Below are 23,040 nucleotides of genomic sequence, written 5' to 3' on the forward strand. Positions count from 1 at the left end.
GGTTCAATTACGATGTGTTTGACAGCCCAATTTCTGTAATAAATCAGCAGGTTTCGTTAAACACAGTGCTGACGGAGGTTTTCTATCTTAGCATTTCTTCAAGCCAAATAGGATCATAGGCTGTAAGTGAAGAACACAGGCAAATATTGGTTCTTTGTCTTGATTTGCACATTTATTACAGCAGAGTCAGAGATGGTGTGAGAAAATGGAGTTTGCTCCAGGCATTATGCAGCAGTTATCTTTCTTTCTCCCTCTCGCACCTCCCCATCACTCTCTGTTGATGCGCTGTCCTGTGGTTGTATATCCTTCACAGTGGTGGAGAATATGCGGTGTCACATTAGGGAGCAGCAGACTCTTCTGTTGTCAAACACAGATCTCATCAAAGGCGGAACACAACCGCAGCCCCGGGCCCAGCAGAGGCAAGATAAGGACAGAGATTTAAGAAGGGAATTTGATGGATGAGAAGATGTTTGTCAACTACTCATCTGTGTGTTTGATGTGCTGCAGACTTTGGTCATGCCATCACCTATCAAATCTCCTCTTGGAATACAAATAAGTGAGCCTTCTAGACTGGCATTTCCTTATAAACATATTTGGTTTTCTAGGAGCCTCTGGTTTGCAGCTGGATTGCTTGGTCTGTAGATGAGAATGTGTCCAAAAACACTCTGGAAACTGCCAGAAAGTTAACATCATTGAGTGCCCTAACAAGTTATATAAAGATTTTTTTGGCTTTGTACATCTAGACCACCGGTGTTAGTGTTTATTTTGACATCCCAGCGGCGGTTTTGTTTGCCACACTCATCGATGTGAAATGAGACGCATTGTATGCTGGGCCAGCTGAGAACTGAGACGAAATAATTGGTCAATCTCTCAAAAAGTGGTGTTATTTCATCCCAAAATCAAAAGCAAGGGTGAAAAACATTGTTTTTGATAAAAATATTTTTTAAAAAATTTTCATAATTTACTTACCCTCAAGTTGCTTCAAACCTGTATGAATTTCTTTCTTCTGCTGAACACAAAAGGAAGATATTTTGAAGAATGTCGGTAACCAGACAATTAACTTCCATAGTAGGAAAAACAATACTATGGAAGTCAATGGGGTTCATTAACTGTTTAGTTACCGACGTTCTTCAAAATATCTTCTTTTGTGTTCAGCAGAAGAAAGAAACTCATACAGGTTTGAAACAACTTGAGGGTGAATAAATTATGACAGAATTTTCATTTTTAAAGGGATATTTCACCGCTGGAAAGATGAATGTGTATTTAAATTGGGTTATGTAGTAGAAATGTGCAATTATTTTCGAAGTTGGTGCCTTCTAGATTGAGAAAAGCCGTAAAATTTATTTTTGGCTCATGTTGATGAAAGACAACAACTCCCAGAATGCACTTGCTTCGCTGCCCTACGAGGCCACTCCCAAGCCACGCCTACTGGTTACAGAGGGCAGTATCGGAAGAAATGATACAACTAGGCTACTAGTTGTCTCGAAACTGAAAAGACGCCGTTTTATCGTGAGATCCCCATGCAGAACGAGCTCCTACTACTGGCTGTAGTCTCTAGCCTCTGGCCAAAAAAGCCTCAGATGACGCAAAATGACGATTTTTGCATCATCTGAGGTTTTTTTTTCAGACACACAATACAGAAATCTCTCGTCTCAGGGGGACATGAGGGAGGGAAGCACGGTCATTCGAAAATACAACCGGGTTTCTACTGATACAAAGCTTAATGTTAATCGGTGAAGTATTCCTTTAAGTGAACTTTTCCTTTAAGTACATTTTCCCAGTGTCTTTTTACTGTAATGGGGAAACATTTACCTGTTACTTGTAATGTTTAAGAAGTTATTTAATTGTATACATCATGGTGAGCATAGTTATACTGCTTTTATGCTCATTTAGAAATTCATCAAACAAAAATCTCTTTTTCCCCATAATAAGTCTAATCCGAATCACCATTGAGAATAATGGAAATGTAAAAAAAAAAAAGCTTAAAAGTTAACATTCTTATCCATTACGGTAATGAGATTTGGGGGAAATAGTTGTTTATTCTTTTTCAGTACTGTAATATTGTAATGAGAATTATTCTGTTCAGATGATTTTGATTTTGACAGTGATTTGTATTTTTTTTTAAAACAATAGAGTAAACTACCAATACATTCTATGCAATTTCACTTTACAAATGTACACAATTTAAATGTCATATATTGTAGTGAGAAGACTTTTATTCAATTACTAGAAGGCTTAAATAATAGTATGCTTAAATAATGCAAAAATAACTTTATAGACAAAGATATAAATCATTATTTTCTTTTTGTTTTGGGGTGAAATATGTGAGATTCATTAATTGACACGACGACATCCAGCTGTGTAAACATTAAATTGGTGATTAATGGGTCTGAGGAATCTCCTGAAAGCGGCATCATAATATGTAGTTCAATCAAGAGGAGCTTCTTTAATGATGTTTGTCTCTTTTTGACATCTTGTGCATTCTGACTGTTTCTCTTTGTAGACTCAGTTGTGCATCTCTTGCATTTGTCTCTTCTATAGCCACACAGTTTATTTATAAACCAGGAGGAATCATTTTAAATGAAGGCAGAAAATGTGTTTGAATTGTAAATGTAGAAATGTACTGTCGCTATTTGCTTTGAGGAGATAAGAAGCTTTTGACTAAATACGCATTAACATTCTCACAGACAAACAGCCTAATTTCTGCATTAGACGACGTCTCCGGTGCTGTGATGCTGATGCTCTGATTGGCTGTGCTTGCGTCAGGTTGGTGATGTTTGTGTCTGCCTTGATTGGCAGCTCCCAATAGTGCTGCCATGACGACAGATAGAATAAACACCAGGCAGAAGGTTTTTCATAAAAGGCTGCAGATGCACAAACACACCGAGACCCAGAGCAAGAGTGAGGGCAGAAATCCAGCTTTAACCCTGAACCCCTGGGGAATCCACTGTACAAACACTCGTTCCCTCCATTTCCAATGTGTTCCCCATAATCTCTTTATATGCTTCCGTTAGACGTTTAAGGAACATTTCAGGCTGAGGGCGCCATAGTGTATGTATTTGTGTGTGTGTATTTGTGCGTGTTTGTGTACAGAGAGCAGAAGCAGTATCATGGGGAATGTCCATGCTCATATCCTCATATGTGTAATAACAGGATCATCTCTGGCGCTTATGATCTGCATCAACCAGATTAGGCTTCAGCTTTGGAATCTGCATTCTGGGAATTATACACACACACACACACACACACGCCGCTCCAACCAGTAATCCTGAGGGAAGCACTCATTCAGCCTAAATTAGCTTCTCTCTCTGTCTTCTGTCTTACTCACAGTTTCTCTACTCTCTCACCATTTGCTTGTTCTCCTTAATTTTCTCCATCCTCTGAGTGACCATTTGCACCTGCTTTGTTCAGCATACAAGACTTATTTTTAAAACATAAAAAAATCTAGGTGGAAATAAAATCTTTTTTTTTACTTTGTCCCCAGCCTTGTTTCTCTCCAAAATTGTTTTATTTAGCAAGTTTTCTTTGGTAAACAACACCGCATTGTGGTATTTCTGTCATCTTGTTTGCTTGTGTGTGTGTGTCAGAAATATCTGAAAGGCTGTGTACACTCCTCACACATCTATTCTAGTGAATTGCAGTGCATTTTAATAGACTCCACATAAACATCCTTCAGACAGGCTGGAAATAAAAACCTCAGCAGTGGCTCGGGCAGCTGTGCAGTTTGTCTGAGAACCAGAGGTCTTTTCTCTGCTGCGACTTCATTTTATCTTTCGTCCTAAAAACATGATCAACCGCACAGGAGAAGTCTGCCTGTGAGTCATCAGCACAAGAAATTTTCTTGCCATTTTTGCTCAAAAGCACTTGGTGGGATTGCTGAGTTGTAGTCAGACGGTCTCGCTGAAATTATGATGGCCACTGCTGGGGAAAATTTTTATATTGATTGGTGCACATTTGACATCTACTCCTCAAATAATATCTGCGCTGTTGGAAGGGTGAAGTCATTCTTTCTGGGTCTATGCTGGAGAAAGAAAGAGATAGTAAAACTAATCCATGTTAATTGAGCTGTTTAGTCTACATTTTCTGAAGAGACTCGATCATTTTATGTAATGAACAGATCGAATTTAGGCTTTTATTCACATATAAACAGTCATTAACACACATCAGTCATGGTAAACGAAAGCTCAAGCATGTTCGCTTGACAGGCAAGAACCAATGAGGTTCATTCTCGTGTTACGCAGCACGTTTGTGCTTCCGTAAGAACCAATGAGGTTCATTCTCATGTTACGCAGCACGTTTGAGCTTCTGTAAGAATCAATGAGGTTTGTTCTCGCGGGTCAAGCAAGGTTCGGTTGAGCTGCTTTTTATGTTCGCTGATCAATGTTTATATGTGAATAAAAGCCTACATTCAATGTTCATCACGTAAAGTGATCGTGTCTCTTCAGAAAATGTGGACTAAAATGCTCAATTCCTATTGGATTAGTTTTACGATCTCTTTATGAACTTTTTAAAGCATCAATGTGTTAGTTGCGCAGCTGTCAATGCAGGGACAGAAAGCTCTCAGATTTCATCAAAAAGATCTTCATTTGTGTTCCGAAGATGAACGAAAGTCTTACGTGTTTGGAACGACATGAGGGCAAGTAATTAATGACAGAATTTGAATTTTTGGGTGAACTACCCCTGTAATGGACTCCTCGTTACAGGGATAGACTAGCAGCCTTCAATTTATCAGCTCTGATTCCACTATGCCACACCAAAAACAAGTTTTCTAATCATGCTGTCAAGAATAGGCTTTGTGTCCATCTGCAGCAGCAGTAGTTGTTGATGATGTTAAACAACAGCTTTTCGCAAAGGTTATATCAGCTCAAATTATGAAATTTATGACAAGGGCAAACAACCCCAGTGCATCATCTCCCCTCTGACAGTCAGTGAGTAAACACATTCAGGTGTGGTGTTCCATACACACCTTGCCTCTCACTTCTACATCCTTTCTACATCCTTTTTGTTTTTTTTTGGTCTCTGTTTGATACTGCCTCATTGTGCATCATCTCCCCTCTGACAGTCAGTGAGTAAACACTTTCAGGTGTGGTGTTCATTGGGTATTTATTCTGTCTCAAATGTGTTCTCTCCTCTTTCTCTCTCTTTGTATGAGGCAGTATAGTCGGTTCCCATCTGTTGAGCTTGTGGACAGATTTTGTCCCTACGGCAAGAGTCTGGCGGTAGTTGTCTACAGGGTGAATCTCACAACCGATCAACAAACCATGTCTTGGTCATATTTCACCTAAAAAAAATTATAAGAATATTGTTTTGATAAAAGAAAACGAAGCCTGTTTCAGAATCAATCGTTTTTTTGTTTTGTTTTTTGCATTGCATTGTTAATTTGTGTCATATACATGTTCATATACATAACTGTTCAATAGTTTGGGGTTGGTAAGACTTTTAATGTTTTTGAAAGTTTTTGAAAGAAGTCTGTTCTGCTCATCAGGGCTGTATGTACTTGATCAAAAATACAGTAAATACTGTAATATTGTGAAATATAACTGTTTTCTATTTAAATATATTTGTAATTTATTCCTGTGATGGCAAAGCTGAATTTTCAGCATCATTCAGCATCATTATAAGAAACAATTTTGAAAACAGTTGTGCTGCTTAATATTTTTGTGGACATGATACATTTTGTTCATTATTACAAAAAAAAAGTCACTCTTTTTTCTAAACAATTTAATGCATCCTTGCTGAAAAGTATATATAGATTTTTTTTCTTAATCTTACCAACCAGTAACTTATGAACAGTAGTGCACATTATTTCAGTTGTAAATGTATATTTATATTATTATTTAAATTGTGAATTATTTGTAGTAGGGTATGTAGGTATGGAAGTATTTGTCTACTGAATTTAATCAAAAAAAATATTTAGCAGGATTTATAATCACTTTTGAGAATAATTGGAATTACATAGTCAAAAATGCTTTGTTTAATTGTCATAAACAATAAAGGTCAAAGAATCTTAATGTTCCTGAATAAGCTACATTTTCATTATGGAAATGTGTAAAAATAATTGTTTATTTCACCACGGAATCAAAAGAAAAAAGACCCTGACCCGTTTTTGTGTGATTCACCCACAGAGTGGGTGTGATCTCCCCTAGAGCTGACTTGACTCTTTCTATCCACCTGTGTGCTTTGCCCTTGTGGTTCATAATTTATTTCTCCTCTCTGACTCTTTCAGGTTTTTAAGGTGAAAGCTGTCCAGCTGGCAGAAAAGCTGCTTCCTGCCTTCAACACCCCAACAGGCATCCCCTGGGCCATGGTCAATTTGAAGAGGTATGTTCCATACACACCTTGCCGTTCACTCCGACATCCTTTCTCTCCCCCTTTTTTTTTTTTTTTTGCTCTCTTTGATGCTGCCTCATTTTTTCCCATGCTGCCTCCACTCATTGTCCTGATGGTGACTGCCACATAATGGAAAGCTGTCAGACCTTTTATGTCTGTGAAAGTCCCTGTGGCTTTCTTCCTGTTTAACTCGACTTTCCACATAATTTCATTAGAATGAAATGAAAATTGCTAAATTAAATCTGCAGAACGCATTGTGAATGTACATTAAGGTTTTTTTCTTTCTGTGTGTGTGAGGAGGGAGGGAGGTCAAATCCTGCCTGACATGGTTTTTGTGAATTAATTGGGTGTTTAGAAGAAATTGCTCAGGAACAGACAAAAACCACTGCGCTTTGGGTGTTTTTAATCCTGAGGGAAAGAACAACGCTGTGTTTTATTAATCCCCATTCATATAGAGCAGCCTTTCACAGTCTACACACACACAGTCTAAGTGAATGGTGTGGATACATTCTAAATGGAAATGAGAAGTACAAGTAGAACACAGGATATTGGTCTTGACAGAGGAGTGATGGGCGGCAGTGAATTAGTTTGAAGCAGGAATGAAGCAGTTGACTCAAATTAGCTCACCGTAATTCTTCATTGTCTACCCGCTATAAAGGTATAAAGGTGGATGTTTGCTTTAGGCTAGTAAGGAACGTACTGTACGTAAATGTCATGGGTTTTGCCTTCTACCTTTTTCAGTGGAGTGGGTCGTAACTGGGGCTGGGCGTCAGCTGGAAGCAGTATTCTAGCAGAGTTTGGGACGCTGCACATGGAGTTTGTGCACCTGACATATCTGACAGGAAACCCTGCCTACTATCAGAAGGTACGACTGGCTTTGAGTGTTGTGTAACTGTTCAGCCCTTGTGTTTGCGTCCTGTTGTGAACTATGTTCTGGTTTAGGTGATGCACATACGGAAGCTGCTGGCTAAGATGGACAGACCCAATGGGCTTTACCCCAACTACCTGAATCCTCGTACAGGACGCTGGGGCCAGCGTGAGTACCTCCCACTAACATCCTGTGTGCTGCACAAGAAACTCTCTCTTTCCACTCTAGAAAAGGCTTTGTATGAATTCCCACACTCTATGAAATGAAGAGGTTTCCAAACACCCACAACGTGAACTTGATGCTATGATAAACGAAAAAATACATTGCACACACAACTGTTGGCTGAAATCTTGCATTTTTAAGTAGATGGAAGAATCAAGAATGTCCTTGCAGAACCGAATAAAAGATTTCAAAATTTCCTTGGACTCTTTCCAATATCTTAGATGAATTTAGTTTTTCTAAATTCGCCATTTTCTGGGATTGCATTCTCCATGAATGCTGCATACAGTGCTGCCTTAGATTTAACATTTTGCTGCCTATTGTTTGGAAATGCTTTGTAAGTTAAGTAAACTGATATACTAGACTCAAAGTATATCCAATATATTTATATTGTTGTTGTCCTTGTCCGGCTCAATTTTTACTTTAAAATTTTCAGCTGACCCCATCACAAAACAATATTTTATTTACTGTATACTGTATATTTCTAACATTTAACTAGTACCAGAAAGACATTCATAAAAGGGTTACATTTTATTTGCAAAAAATACTGTTTTTGATAAGCAATATCAATGGCAGCTGTACATTCATTCATAAAAAGCATTTTGTTAGAAAAATGATTCCATTCAATGCAAAACAATACTGATTGGTTTGTATTTTTCAACCCATTCTTACTGATGCTGCCAATAATATCACAGGTCAGTCTTGAGACTTCAACTAAAACTCTGTTAACCAGCTATTTGACTCTTCCTGTTAGATATACATTACCGTTCAAACGTTTGGGGTTGATACAATTTTCTTAAAGTCCCCCTGTGGTCAATAATTTTATCCCTTAAAACTCATCTTTGATCACCAAAATTACATACAGTATTTAAAAGTTTTTTCCTCAAAGAAAAGAAAAGAAAAAAACCTGTCATGCCTTAAAATAGCTTGAATGTAACTCTACAACCTTGGCTCATTTTGTATACGCGGTTCTATGAATATGCAAATTAGTCCCGCCTCCACTCATTCTCACTAGCTCAGAGATCCATTTGTTGACGTGATTGGTTACAACGTAGTTTGTGACATAAACACTAGCGATTTCAAACCGCGTTTTTGACACTGTCTTTTTTTCACTGCAGTTTTAAGGAGAAAATACACAGCAATGGTGCTGACATGAATTTGCACATAGATTGTCTTAAAGCATATTAAAAACACCACATAGACATATAAACATTAAAATCTGGATTTTCACCACTGGGGGACTTTGTTTTTGGAAGAAGTCTCTTTGCTGATCAAGGCTGCATTTATTTGATCAAAAATACAGTAAAAATAGAAATATTGTGAAATGATTACAATTTGTTATTTTCCATTTGAATATATTTTAGAATGAAATTTATTGCTGTGATGTCAAAGCTGAATTTTAAGTGGCCATTTCTCCCATCTTCAGTGTCAAGAAAAAATTATCAATGTTGAAAACAGTTTTGCTGCTTAATATTTTTGTGAAAACTGCGTGATTTTAATTTTTTTAAGATTCTTCGAATAGAAAGTTAAAAAGAACAGCAAATATTTTTTTTAAATATAAACTTCTAACATTATAAATGTCTTTATTGTCACTTTTGAATAATTGAATGCCCCCATGCTGAATAAAAGTATTAATCTTGATATGATTAACAAATCTAATATATAGTGACGTGACATCGCTCCAATCTGAGACTCTCACAGTGGCTTTGGCCCAGCAGGTTATCCTTATTACTGAGTCCTGTTTCGGTATTCGTATTACTGCAATAATCGTCAGAAGAGGTTCAAATCAAACGGAGGATCCAAAATATCACCCTATGAAGTGTGTTTATAGACACAGATGATTTTCATAATCCCTCTGCTAGGATTTATTATTCTATAAATATGAATGATGACAGAATAGCAGCTTATCCTCATCTCCTCACTGATCAGTGAGCTTTAATAAAGATGGGATGTGAGGAAGTTTCTTTATTTATATATAATTAGTAATTATGTGTAGTGAAAACACTCCACTGTGTTTTAACCAACTCTTAATTACTGGGAGAGATGAGGGTTTAATTAGTGCCCTGCGTCTTAAGGCTAAACACGCGCACACACACTAAATTCCAGTAAAGCGTGCGTGTGTGTCTGTCCAAAGGGGTAAAATGTAATTAAGGTGCACTAGAGATCTATTTTCTAAATGAAAACTCAGTGTGAGTGACAGGCCAATACAGAAGAGAGTATCATTCTCCCTCCCACACTGCATCTGCCCCATGGGCTCTTAAAGGTCCCATTGCATGAAAATTTCACTTTATGAGGTTTTTTAACCTTAATATGGGTTTCCCTAGCCTGCCTATGGTCCCCCAGTGGCTAGATGTTTTGATGGGTGTAAACCAAGCCCTGGGTATTTTTGAGAAAATGAAAGCTCAGATGGGCAAATCTAGAAATAGGGGAAAAGGTTACCTCCCCTTTCTCTTCTTTGCCCGCAAAAAGAATTTGGCCCGCCCATGAGAAAATGAGCGATATTGGTTTTTCCTCGAGAGACATCATGGCTTGCAAACGAGCGAAGCATGGCAGTTGCTCAGTGTTTGGATGTACAAATGAACACAAAAGTATTTTTTTAGTTCCTTCATCCGAGCCTCTGATGAACCAGTGGGTTATGTGAATTTCTGATGTGTAATTGTTCAAGTTCAGACAGATAATCTTTCTCTCAAAGTCGTTCAATACTGTTTATCAGTAAATCAAGCCAGTGACTAAACGATCAACTTCACGTCGTTTCTCTAAGTAGGATGAAAATAATCTTACTTAAACTGTGATTAATATATATACAGAAAGCGACCAAAGAACAATCCCTTTCCAATCGCCCAAGCTGTCAATCACACAGCGCGGGTTTATCTGGACACTTGCCAAAACTTGTTATGAAATCAATGACGCTGTTACACTGCACAACGAAGCTCTTACTGTACTTACCTCATGTTTGCATTGGTGAAATCATTAGTGAGAGTGCAGAAACTGCGTTGCAATGATAAGATCTTCATTCACGCGATCAACAGGCTGTCATCTGCTTAGGGGTGGGCGATATGGCAAAAATATCATATCACGATTTTTTTCTGGAAAATCACGAACGATTTGATCACGATTCTTTTTTATGTTGGTTTTACTATTTTGTGACTGAGCATTACAGCGAAACTAATGTCCATATTTTCAAAACAAAGCCTTAGGTAACAAAATATAAAATAAAAAAGAATGGCAGACAGGGGCGAAGATAAAAATGTGTGTCATATATTTTCTTTGTTATTAAATATTAAGATCAAAGATACACATTAAACAACATACACAACTTAATATACAAATTAAATAAAGTGCTTTATGTGTTCAGCTACAGTAGGGTGTATTTAACAGTACCATTGAAGAAAGTAATTAAATGAACAAATATGAAAATAAAACAAAACATAGACTTCACTGTATAAATTATACATTGATACTTATTAAAGCTACTATTAAAAGTTATCAGTCAATAGCAGTGAGTGATTTTCTCTTTGCATTTTGTTGTTTTATTAACATTAAAGGGATAGTTCTCCTAAAAATTCAAATTGTCATAATGTACTCTCTCAAGTTGTTTTAAACTCGAATAAGTTTCTTTCTTCTGTTGAAAATAAAAGTTATTTGGAAGAATGTGGGTAACCAAACAGTTGATGTACCCCAGTGACTTCCATAGTATATTTTTCTCCTATGGAAGTCAATGGGGACCAGCTACTGTTTGGATAGCCTCATTCTTCAAAATTTTAATATTAGAAAAATATTAGAAAATATTTGAAGGAAATTAATACAGGTTTGGAACAACATTAGAGTGCGTAAATAATGAGAATTTTTATTTTTGGGTGAACTATCCCTTTAAGGACAAGCGGCAGCGTGTTTACCATTACTACTGTCTCTTTAAGAGCTGCGCGCGACGCGTCTTATATACACGCATTTGACAAGCAGATTTTCTCTCAATTTTCTCAAGTTTGCTTTCACTTTAGACATAACCGACTTTGTTTATGTAAACCTTGTGTGTATTTAACAGTATTAGCACAATAAGACTCGAAAGATAACTTAGTCCAGTATCCAGGCACTGGTAGACAGGCTTTTAGTGCATGTGACACGCTGAGAAACGCACACGTTAGAACAGCGCATCCGCACGCGAATTAAATGTTTAACCAACAAGGCACATGCAAATTATGAACTGCAGTGTCCCGTTCCGCTGCGTTAACATTTTATGTGAATATACGTCGCGTTGTTCAGTATGTTGGGACAGAGGCGCCAGAACAGCAACTGATAGAATGCACGATACTACGATATTTCTTAAAAAGCAGATCGTGGAGACATTTTAATCGTCCACGATCAAAAATCGTCATATCGCACACCCCTACATCTGCTCAATGTTCATCACTGCAACCTATTATGTGATGGGAATAGATCTAAATACTTAATAAACTTCTCATGATTTGTTCATTCCGATAGCTAGATAGTAAAAACGTGTAACAGCTGTAATAGTAAAAGTTTTCGAGAGAGTTCCACATGTAATGCGAGATATTTCATATGCAAGCATGTCAGCCAATCAGAGCAGTGGGCGTTTACGCTGAAGTCTCACAGCAGACACGCCCCTTCCGACATAGCTCAGAGGCTAAAATCAGGCTAGGAAATATGCCTTTTATTTCTAAATTATAACAACTTTTGATCTAAAAAACATACTAACATTATAAGGGCACCCCAGGAAATATTCTAAAATAATAAAAATAATCCATGCAATGGGACCTTTAAGGGACGGTTCACCCAAAAATGAATATTATCTCATCATTTATTCTCCCTCATTTTATTCCAAACCTATATTGCTTTGTTTCCTGTGTGGAACACAAAATGTTTTTGAATTTTTTGACTCATTTTGTATTTTCTATACAATTAAACTGAATGGATATCATGTATAGCCAGGTACTGAAAACAAGCAGCTTGGACATTGTGCTAAACATCATCTGTTGTGTTCCACACAAGAAAGAAAGTCATATGGGTGAGTAAATGATGACAGAACAATCATTTTTGTGTGAACCATCCCTTTAACATTATAACGCTCTCTCTCTCTGTCTGTACAACTTCAGCTCCAGGGGCCTTTAGGTTTTAGATCCACGTCTCGTCTTCAGCCCATCATTCTCTGTCCATGACCTGTCCGCTCGCTGTCGGCGAAGCCTCTCTGTAGAGATTTCCTGCCTGGATCTTTGATTGTTACTCAAATCCACCCTGTTGTTTTTTTTATTTTATTCAAAGACTTTGAATTTACTTTTCAGTGGAGGCCGTTAGGGAGTTGTGTTTGATTGGCAGAAGTGAAAATCCAGGCATTCGATGAATGGCAGCAGTGCCAGAAAAGGCTGTGAAATAAAGGCCCAGATGGTTTATGAGAGTCTGACTGGGATTTTTGGGAGTCTGAGTCTGAAACGTCTCTCCTTCAATCAGTCTTTCCACTTCCACAACGTTTTATTTTTTTCTGTCTCACTGCACATCAGCCTGCACCATCTATGTATTATTCATCATCTTAATCGATGATAGTGTTTGTTCTTTTTTCATATTTATTATGATTTCTACCAAATTCTTTTCTCTGCTACTCGTACACATTCGCCTTTGCCCTTTCCCTTTCTTTGTACCTTTTTTCTCTATTCCCTTTGCTGTCTCTGAGCAGCTTTTCTTCTCTCTGTTGTTTTCAACCTGTCAAGGTTCTCATAGTCAACACATACTGTCTGAACTTTATTTTCTTATACTTCACAATTTTTCTAGCTCTAGCCAGATTGTGTTATAAGCATTTCTTGCAAAGGCAAGCATGACTAGAACAAATCTCTAATGTTAAATATTAGTTAAGATATTTGACACCTAACTCATCCTGCACTGTTTGTCCTAAGGGTGTAAATTAAATCAATGTGTTGAGGAAAAGTGTCATATTACTTTTGTAAGTAAAAATCCCTGATGTATCAATATAAGGTGGCCATATCTGGGGACTGGTATATCATAGACACATGGGCTCTTTTGAATTAGCACAGTAAGCCGTGCCCTAGCAACCACAGAATACCTTGGCAACCACATGGCAACAGTTTGTGAACTACCTCCAGTATTACGTCGGCGGCTTTGCATTTTTTCAGTATCCCAACATGTCTCACCTCCTGTGCGTAACCGGCTGGTAAGAGTAACTTACAAGTGGTCTGTGATTGGACAGCGCTCTCTCACTTTCTCTTCAGTTTTTTTTCCCCCCATTCCCTTTTCCCTGTAATTTTTTTTCTCTCCTGTTGAATAATTCATCTCAGCTTCTACGTCTCGCCTCTTCTAGGCCAGTCCCTCGCATCCATTAGCATAAAATACATCTTTAACTTTGTCTCAATGTCTCTGTAAAGGATCTCTCATAAAGTGCTTCAGCCTCCTGCCTCGTTGCTGCCTCGTTGATTTATTTAGCTCTCACTCTGAATCAGCTATTGCAGATGCAATTTTTAGCCATGTCACTTGTGTGTTCACACCTCTCTCGTGTAAAACCATCACCTCTGCATCTGTTCTCCACCCCCAGTCTCCTCTAAAGACCTTTCATAATGGTTTTTGGCAGCTCATCTCCTGAACGCTAGGTCTCTCCCAGCAGGCTGAATGCAGAACAGCTCGCTAGCCCTGGCAGCTATGAGCTGTGACAGTGCTAATGGGCTCCTTTATGCTCCTTTCTCATTCTTCCATTCACGGGCGTAATTTCCTTTGCACTTTTCAAAATCCCGTTCGTGTCCCCCCCAACTTTCAAATTAGTTTATGATTTTTTTTAACCGCACGCCGTCATCACTACGGACACAGAGACCCTGCCTGTCAATACGCGCAGCCGCGTCCAGGAACGTCGCTTGCACACACTAAAAATACCTCACTGAAAGTTATAATGAGCAGGTATCGCACTGTCTGTGAATGTCCTGACGCACACATTCACACACACGACGCACAGACAGACTCGCGCCAGAATCAGTTTTGCTGGGCAGTTCTCTTTCGCGCTTGAACGAACAATAACACACACATTTATGCCAAAATGTTCTTTTTTGTCGAGTATCCTCATAACAGAAAAGCAGTCTCAAATTAGTTAAATAAAGTCTTAAATGAACAAGAGTAAATGATAAAATGAGATGCGTGAGATCCTGTCAGCAACGGCAGATCTTAAAGTGACAGCAGCCACTAATTCTGTCTGCCAGTAAAGTAAACCAAAGAACAAAGGGAACAGAGAAAATCGCTCACTGCTCTTGACTAAACGTTTGTAGCTTTACTAAGGATTAATCTATATTTAGTGCGGACTGTTTGATAACCTTATTCAATTTCTGTATATTTCATACCTGTTAGACAGGAAGGGCACAGGTAAATATTAAATGTATTTTGGGGTTTATGTGAGGATTGTTTTAAGTTCACTTACATGTTGTTTCTACGTTACAGTAGCAATTAAGTCTCACATTATTAAAATTGTATTTACACACAAAACATTAATGGTGAAGACTTTATAAAATTATTCATCTATAAAATGAAGTGCGAAAACATTTCCCCCATTTTGTGCCGCCCCGCCCACCCCCCACTTCTCAAACCAAAGTTACACCCTTGCTTCCATGACACTATAAACAGCAAGTGTACAGTATACACTCATCTGCCTCCTGCACACATCAGAATGTGTGTCCTGAATCCTGTCTGTTCCCTGAATGGGTTAACAAGCTTTTGTGTGAATCTTGGCACTCCGAGAGAGAGAGGATAGATGGATGAATGGATAACATGGATGGATGGATAACATGGATGTATGGATGGAAAACATGGATGGATGGATGGATGGATAACATGGATAGATAAATAACTTGGATGGATGGATGGATGGATGGATGGATGGATGGATATATACATGGATAGGAACAGATATATGGACAGACAGACATAGAAAAATACTTTATTGGATGTATGGATGGATACCATGGATAGATAACTTAGACAAATACTATGGATGGATGGATATAAAATAGATTTGACAGACAGACAGACAGACGGTCATAGACAAATACTGTATAGACAGACAGACAGACATGCATGCATATAGACAGACAGACAGACATATAAATAGATATAACAATCAATCTCAATCTGTGTTTGCTGTCATAACATGGATGGATAACATGGATAGATAACTTGGATACATAGATGGACAGATACAGTACATAACAGGTATATGGACAGACAGACATAAACAAATACGGTATTAAATGGATTTATGGATGGATACTATGGATAGATAACTGACTAATACTGTACTGGATGGATGGATAGCATGGATTGATGGATGGATAAATAACAGATATACTGTATAGACAGACAGACAAATACTGTGATGGATGTTTGGATAGATAGATAGATAGATAGATAGATAGATAGATAGATAGATAGATAGATAGATAGATAGATAGATAGATAGATAGATAGATAGATAGATAGATAGATAGATGTACAGACAGACATAAACAAATACTGTATTAGACAGATAGATAGACAGACAGACAGACATAGATATAAATAACATAGATCGAAAGAAAGATAAATCTGTGTTTGCTGTCTAATGCACCATAGTTTAATATCAGAATAAATAACCTAGTGCCTCTTTTTTTATATTCTGTTTTTGTCCATGTCTTCAATGTACCCGTCTTAATTTCAACAGTTCCCTCCGACAAGTCAACACAGATTGTTTACATGTTCTGTTGTAGGTGCCCATTACAAGCCATTACCAGCACAAATGACTCCCAGCCTGTCAAACACGCACTCACTCTGCAGTCATTAGCTGTCAAAGTGGAACACGCACTCAATGGCTGTGTTTATAAGTGATTAGGTGTGTGCTGGTGTGTGTCCACACTGAATAAACGCCAGCGAAAACATGCTCACTTCAGCGCATTTTTATTGTAATGAGAGTCCGTGTCAAGCCTGAATACACTTTTATAGCAGCATTCAGGCACATTAAAAGACTGAGCTTTGAACAGACAGTAACCAAAACTGAGCAAGTTGAATAACCATAATTGGCTTTTCTTTCCTCAAGTTTAATCCATTTTCACAAAATTAAGAGTTTAGTTGTATCTTATTAGGCTAGTTTTGTTTTGTCAACTCCCTTTACTTCAAGCTTAAAGGGTTAGTTCACTCAAAACTGAAGATTCTGTCATTAATTACTCACCCACTTGTCGTTTCAAACCCATAAGACTTTCGTTTGATCTTTTTTTTTTTAAGAAATCTGAGAGCTTTCTGTCCTTCCATTGACAGTCCACGCAACTACCACTTCCAAGCCCCCAGAAAGGTAGAAAAGGCATCATAAAAGTAATCCATGTGATTTAACCTCAATTTTATGAAGCGATGCGAGTGCTTTGTTTGTGCCAAAAGAAACCCCACATAATTTACCACTTTGTTTTCAAAATATGAGCGCGTTTGAGATCAATAGTTTGTAAATGAAGTGGTATATGTTTTTTTGTTTGTTTTTTTTGTGCAAACAAAGCACTCACGTTGCTTCATACAATTGAGGTTAAACCACTGGAGTCAGATGGATTACTTTTGATCTTTCCTACCTTTCTGGGGCTTGAAAGTGGTAGTTGTGTAGGCTGTTAATGGAGGGACAGAAAGCTCTCAGATTTCCTTAAAATGATCTTTATTTCTGTTGTGAATAATTACAATTACATTTACATTTATTCATTTAGCAGATCCTTTTATCCAATGTGACTTACAAATGAAGAGAGCAATAGAAGCAGTCAAATCAATAATAGGGCAACGATATGCAAATATCGTGAGCAGTCTCAGCTTTTTTTATAATTACCATTAGCAACAAGCTACAGGGCATTTTATCTTATTTTTTCCACCTCATTCCTTTTAATTTGGCCTAAAATGTCATTACTGTGCAGGTATTTGGGGGAGGAACATTCTCAATCTAGAGCGCATTTAAATTGCACAGAGATCTGTAGTGCAGGATGAGCCATCAGTATTGTTTTCTTTAGATTTTTTTGAAAGAGAAAGTCTTTAGAACTTTCACACTTCCATTTTTTTTTTTTTAAGTTTCTTATTCAATAATACAGTAAAATGTATTATTGTAAAATATTATAACAATTTAAAGCAACTGTTTTTCTATATGTATTATAAAATAAATCCATTTATTTTATTCCTGTGATGGAAAAGCTGAATTTTCAGCATCATTAATCCAGTCTTCATTGTGTCACATGATCCTTCAGAAATCATTCTAATACTCTGATTTAGTGCTCAAGAAACATTTCTTATTAGTATTTTTTGTTGGAAACAGTTGTGCTGCTTAATTTCTGTGGAAACTTTTTTCAGCATTATTTGACTAGAAATTTCAAAAGAAAAGCATTTATTTGAAATAGTAATTGCTTTTACATTATTATTCTTTTACATTATCTTAAATATTTCTGTCACTTTTAATCTATTTAATATGTCCTTGCTGAATAATGAATTTCTTTCTCATTAAAAATCTTGCAGACCTCACATTTTTGTGGAAGTGAATACCGTGAAAAGCTAGTCTCAGCTCTCCTTGGTTTATCCTGGTTTCTCTCTCTTGCTCTGCAGATCACACGTCTGTAGGTGGACTGGGTGATAGTTTCTATGAATACCTGTTGAAGGCCTGGCTAATGTCTGACAAAACCGACACAGAGGCACGCAAGACCTACGACGATGCCATCGAGGTGAGGGCTGCTGGTTGCCATGACAACTTGTGTTCTTGTGTTGTGCGCGTTCTCTGTTCATTCTCTCTTTCTCTCTCTTTCTGCAGGCTATCGAGCGTCACCTCATCCGTAAGTCCAACGGCGGTCTTACTTTCATCGGGGAGTGGAAAAATGGCCACTTGGAGCGTAAGATGGGTCACCTGACTTGCTTTGCTGGGGGCATGTTTGCCCTGGGGGCTGATGGGTCGCCGGATGATAAAGCTGGGCACTATCTGCAGCTCGGAGCAGAGATTGCTCACACCTGCCACGAAAGCTACGATCGCACTGGTTAGTGAATAAGAGGGGGAAGTTTGAAGAGTATAAAAAAAACGCATCAGATCTTTGGACTTCAAATCTAATTTGTAGCATGGTGTGTTGCCATGGTAACACTACAGGTTATTTTGAGAGTGTGTCATTTCTATTTCACACAACTTGACTGAGAGACTGTGATTGATTGCAGCTCTGCCACAAGCTCTCAGACAGATAGCTTTTACATTTATAGCACGAGGGCCGAAGATTCAACTAATAGTGCTGAACTCATAAACCTTTTATTGTTTGCAGTACTGAAGCTCGGTCCAGAGGCCTTTAAGTTCGACAGCGGGCTGGAGGCCGTGGCTGTGAGACAGAACGAGAAGTACTACATCCTGAGGCCTGAGGTCATCGAGACGTACTGGTACATGTGGAGATTTACCCACGACCCCAAATACAGGCAGTGGGGCTGGGAAGCAGCGCAGGTCAGCACATCCCTCTACCTTTCCTGATGCTTCCATCTCTATGACAGTAACACAGAATACTGATGCACAATACATCAGGACCATATCGGTAATTGACCGATATTAAATGTATTGCTGTTAGGGTTAATAGGGCTGTGTATTGATATTCCAGCATTCCGACATTACATTTCTCTGTACTATGTCTTTTGTAATGATTTCTTAAATGAATGCCTCAATTACTGTAGGCCTATAGATAACAGTTATGATATGCGTGGCTTTATAGTAGTAGGCTATAAATAAACATGACTTGACCTGACTGGATAGTGCTGAATTGCAGAGCTTTTGCAAACATATCCACATCACTATGATCAGATGCTTTCTTAACTGCAGTTTTCTCACCGCTGTTATTTTGTTTATTTTGTTATTGAGAGGAAAGCGTGCAGCACATATTTACATAATCGTCTAATCGGCGCTCTCATCAGTGTGGACGTCGGTGTGTTTGTTTACTGTACGTTCACACCGCCGCCGACTTGAACTTCCAAAGTTACCGGAAGTCATTCATTTTCAATGGAAGCTGGCTTCTCTCAGCTGCAAGGAGCGTCAAATCCATCGGCGTCGCGTTTTGAGCGTCAATCAGAAAGTTGAAAGTAGCTCAACTTTATGGTAATGAGCTATGACGCGGTTCAGCGGCAAGCAGCGGCAAAACGCCAGAAACCAATCAGAATATAGACGTCCTTCGCGCTGGCGAGAAACATACGATGTAAACTTTCGTTCCTACCAAAACATTAGTTCTGAGAAAATGGAGGAGAAGTTGATCATCGCCGTTGCTGGGTTTCTTATCATTATCGGATTAATTGCACAGTTTAACCATAGAGTGAAAGTTTATCATTTGCATGTGTTTTTAAGTCCTGTCAGTTTAACAGGGCGCGCTTGACAGGGCATATATAAGAACGAGCAGAGAGAGAGAGCCCCGGCCGCGCGCGCGCACTCACTATTAATGATAATAATAATAGCTAATTATAATTTTTTCCCGACCAAATGTGACCAAAACGGTTATAAAAATGCTGTCATTTTAACATTTCATGGTGTGACACAGACTTCAGAGCGGCCAAAGCGTCAACAAGCTTTCCCGTACTTTTTGACAAGCGTCCTTGACAGGGCGGCCAGAGCTTCTTTGCCGCTCAAGTCGGCGGCGGTGTGAACGTACAGTTACAGTATAGCGCTGTGAAGGAATTTCAAGTTTCTTTATCCATTAGCTAAAAATAACTCTTAAAAATAGATTCTTCACTCTCCTTTTCAATTTCTTCACCTTCATCGTACTTAACTTCGATGTTTACTGTGCATTTAGGTTATGTATAATCTTCACAACTTCATTAAAACAATATTTGAACTCCAGAACCATAGACCTATTGCTTATTTCACATATTCTCAAAGCAGCATATCACAAAGAGCATTCTGGGTTTGAGCGAGCGGACCTGAACGAGCGGAGCAGAATCTTTAGAAAGCGATCTCCGTTCCGGTGGAAATATTACCACTCTGCTCACATGATCTGATATAATATTATTTGTTTTTGTTTTTTGACAGTAGGCTTCTAATATATAATCTGTTTTTACTGGATATTGGGTAAATATTATATTTGTCTAGTATCCTCAGAATGGAGTGCCTAAAACCAAATATTGTATATTTAATTGTGGATTAGATTACTTTTGCCATTATATAACTGCAATTTAAAGGGATAGTACTAGATTACAGCAAACCCTTTAAGAGCATTTTTGTGCTATACTATAATAAAGGTTACATTTCTATTTTACAGACTTTAAGTCAAATCTCAAAATAAAATAGTTATCCATGTTTCCTACACTGCATTTATAATGTTGGGATGCCTGTATTGAATAAGCATTACGACAGTGATTCAACGTTGACAATAACTATTGAGCTTTTAAGCTTGTACAGCGTTGTTTATCATCCAAAACATGAAAATAATAATAGTCTTGTGTCAGTTCGAATTTTAATATCAGTGTAACCCAGTAAGAGAACAAAACATTTTTTGTGGTGCCTATGCAAAATTCTGCAGCACAAAGAAACTGTTCGGAAAAAAAGTTTGACTCCCTTTTCACCGGGCTGGTATCTCCAGCCATCAGAGTTCAGCCGGATATCAGAGACAGAATAAGGACAGACTGAGTGTCTGGCACAGGATGTTCCTCAGTATCTAAACCCATATCTCATCGCTTTGATATCCATCTGTAGTCCCAGTCGCTCTATCTGTGGCATCTTTTTGCTGCTCGTATAAGTCCTGTACCTCTCCGTCTGTATTTTTTAGATGCATCCCTCCCTTTCTATTGATGTTATTATTATGCCAGTGAGACCTAGGCTGTGTTTTTAGGGAAGTGTGTTTGTGTTTTAGAACAGTTTCAACGTGCTCTTGAGAATGGAGCGTCATTGTTTTCTCTCTGATTGGGTGTCATTGTTCTGCCGTTACAGTACTGTTTCTCTGCATTTGGGCTTCTTTTGATGAGCCACTGGATGCCTGGGCTCTCTCTCCTCCTCTCCCTCATTGTCACTATCCCCATTTCTGTCAAAGAGAGCAGAATAAAGCTCACTTGTTCCCCGATCACCAAAGTTCCTTTGTTGCTGTTGCCTCTTTTTCTCTTCTAATTTTATCATTTTCTCTCTCCGGCTCTGTGCACCTCTTTCTTTTAAGACTTTCAACGTCTCTTCTCCTTGCGATCCTGGCACTTTTCTTTGGTTAGATAAATAGTGATGTTTTGATCTATTTGGTGAGCGTCTCTAGGATCAGTTAGGATTTTTCCCAGTTCTCACCATATCTTTGCAAGATGGCCAGTTGGAAGTTAAACAAATGGCTTTGGTTTAATGTCGTCAGCTTGACAATTTGTTTATTTGAACTGCTGAAGTGTTTGCAGAGATGTTGTTTTATGGGGGAAATAATGTCATTCTGTCTAGGAATGATTATAGGAATTAATGGACAATTCATTTCCTTTTATGGCCGATAACCAATTAAAACTTAAAATCAGTTGTTTTAAATGCTGCAATTTAATTTAAGCATCACAGCATTGCAAAGTACAGTATGAGAAGTTCTTTTTGCTAATGATTATATTTAAAAGTATTATTAAATTAATGTTTTCAAAGATTCAAAGGTAATCTAAATGGAAAATCGAGGAAAGGGAGCTGAGCTGAATCTCTGTTGAATGGGTTAATGTGAGTCTGGATCAGGCCAGCTGCTGTTGTGTTGTGACAGTGTGAGGTGAGTCCTCAGTGTAGCAGCTGTTTCAGAAAGATCTGCCCCATGTAGGTGAGCACATCATGCCGTGTTTTCCTGGCACAGATGGCTTGCATCACTCCTGCCTGCAGAGGCTAAAGCAACGCTAATGGAGCATTATTGGTTCTTGGAGAAAAAGAGCAGCTTTTTAAGTTCTATTTGTGGCTCGTCATTACTGTGAGTAAACAGTCGTGCATTGATTTGATTTGCAGTCACAAAGTGGGGATTAGGACATGGTTTCACTTGATACTCACACACTGTTTAGACCCAGTAATGCCCAGTAAAAAGTACATCTGGAACTGACCTAGCCTTAGTTACTCACCAATTGACTGGTAACTTTATTAGAAACTGCAAGATATTTCGTAGTTTAATTGAATTTGAGAACAATCGTCTGATGCTCACAGTTTTAAGAAATCAAAGACAACCTTTACCATGAAATGTTCATCTAAGATGCTTACATTTTCTTTTTGCCTCAAGAACATCACGTATGTGAAAAGATTTCTCACATTAAGCCAACAAAATGAACATTAAGAACAAAAACATGTTTTAACAAACTTTGCAAGAAAAAATTTACATAAAAATTTGACATAAAAAATTGTAAAAACAGTACCGTTCAAATGTTTGGGGTTGGTAGGGAAAAGGTCTCTTGTCCACCAAGGCTGCATTTATTTTGTATACAGTAAAAACTGTAATATTGTGAAATTTTTAGAGTTTAAAATAACTGTTTTCTATTTTAATGTATCTTAAAGGGATTGTTCACCCAAAAATGAAAATTCTGTCATCATTTACTCTCCCTCAAGTTGTTCCAAACCTGTATGAATTTCTCTTCTGCTGAACATACTTTTGATATTTTGAAGAATATGGGTAACCAAACAGTTTCTGGTCCCCGTTGACTTCCATGGTAGT

General features: G+C 38.0%; 1 protein-coding gene across 1 annotated transcript in view; it reads left to right on the forward strand.

Annotated features, from left to right (window-relative positions):
• The window catches only part of man1a2 (mannosidase, alpha, class 1A, member 2), a 94,916-nt gene that overhangs the window by 69,225 nt on the left and 2,651 nt on the right, over positions 1-23,040 (forward strand). The window contains exons 7-12 of the mRNA XM_082175313.1: positions 6,227-6,321; positions 7,072-7,195; positions 7,273-7,366; positions 18,011-18,126; positions 18,213-18,432; positions 18,706-18,878. Of these exons, the coding sequence (XP_082031439.1) occupies positions 6,227-6,321; positions 7,072-7,195; positions 7,273-7,366; positions 18,011-18,126; positions 18,213-18,432; positions 18,706-18,878 (822 nt within the window). The remainder of the gene's footprint in view (positions 1-6,226; positions 6,322-7,071; positions 7,196-7,272; positions 7,367-18,010; positions 18,127-18,212; positions 18,433-18,705; positions 18,879-23,040) is intronic.

Source organism: Leuciscus leuciscus (assembly GCF_965113295.1).
Source record: "Leuciscus leuciscus genome assembly, chromosome: 7".
NCBI classification, from domain to species: Eukaryota; Metazoa; Chordata; class Actinopteri; order Cypriniformes; family Leuciscidae; genus Leuciscus; species Leuciscus leuciscus.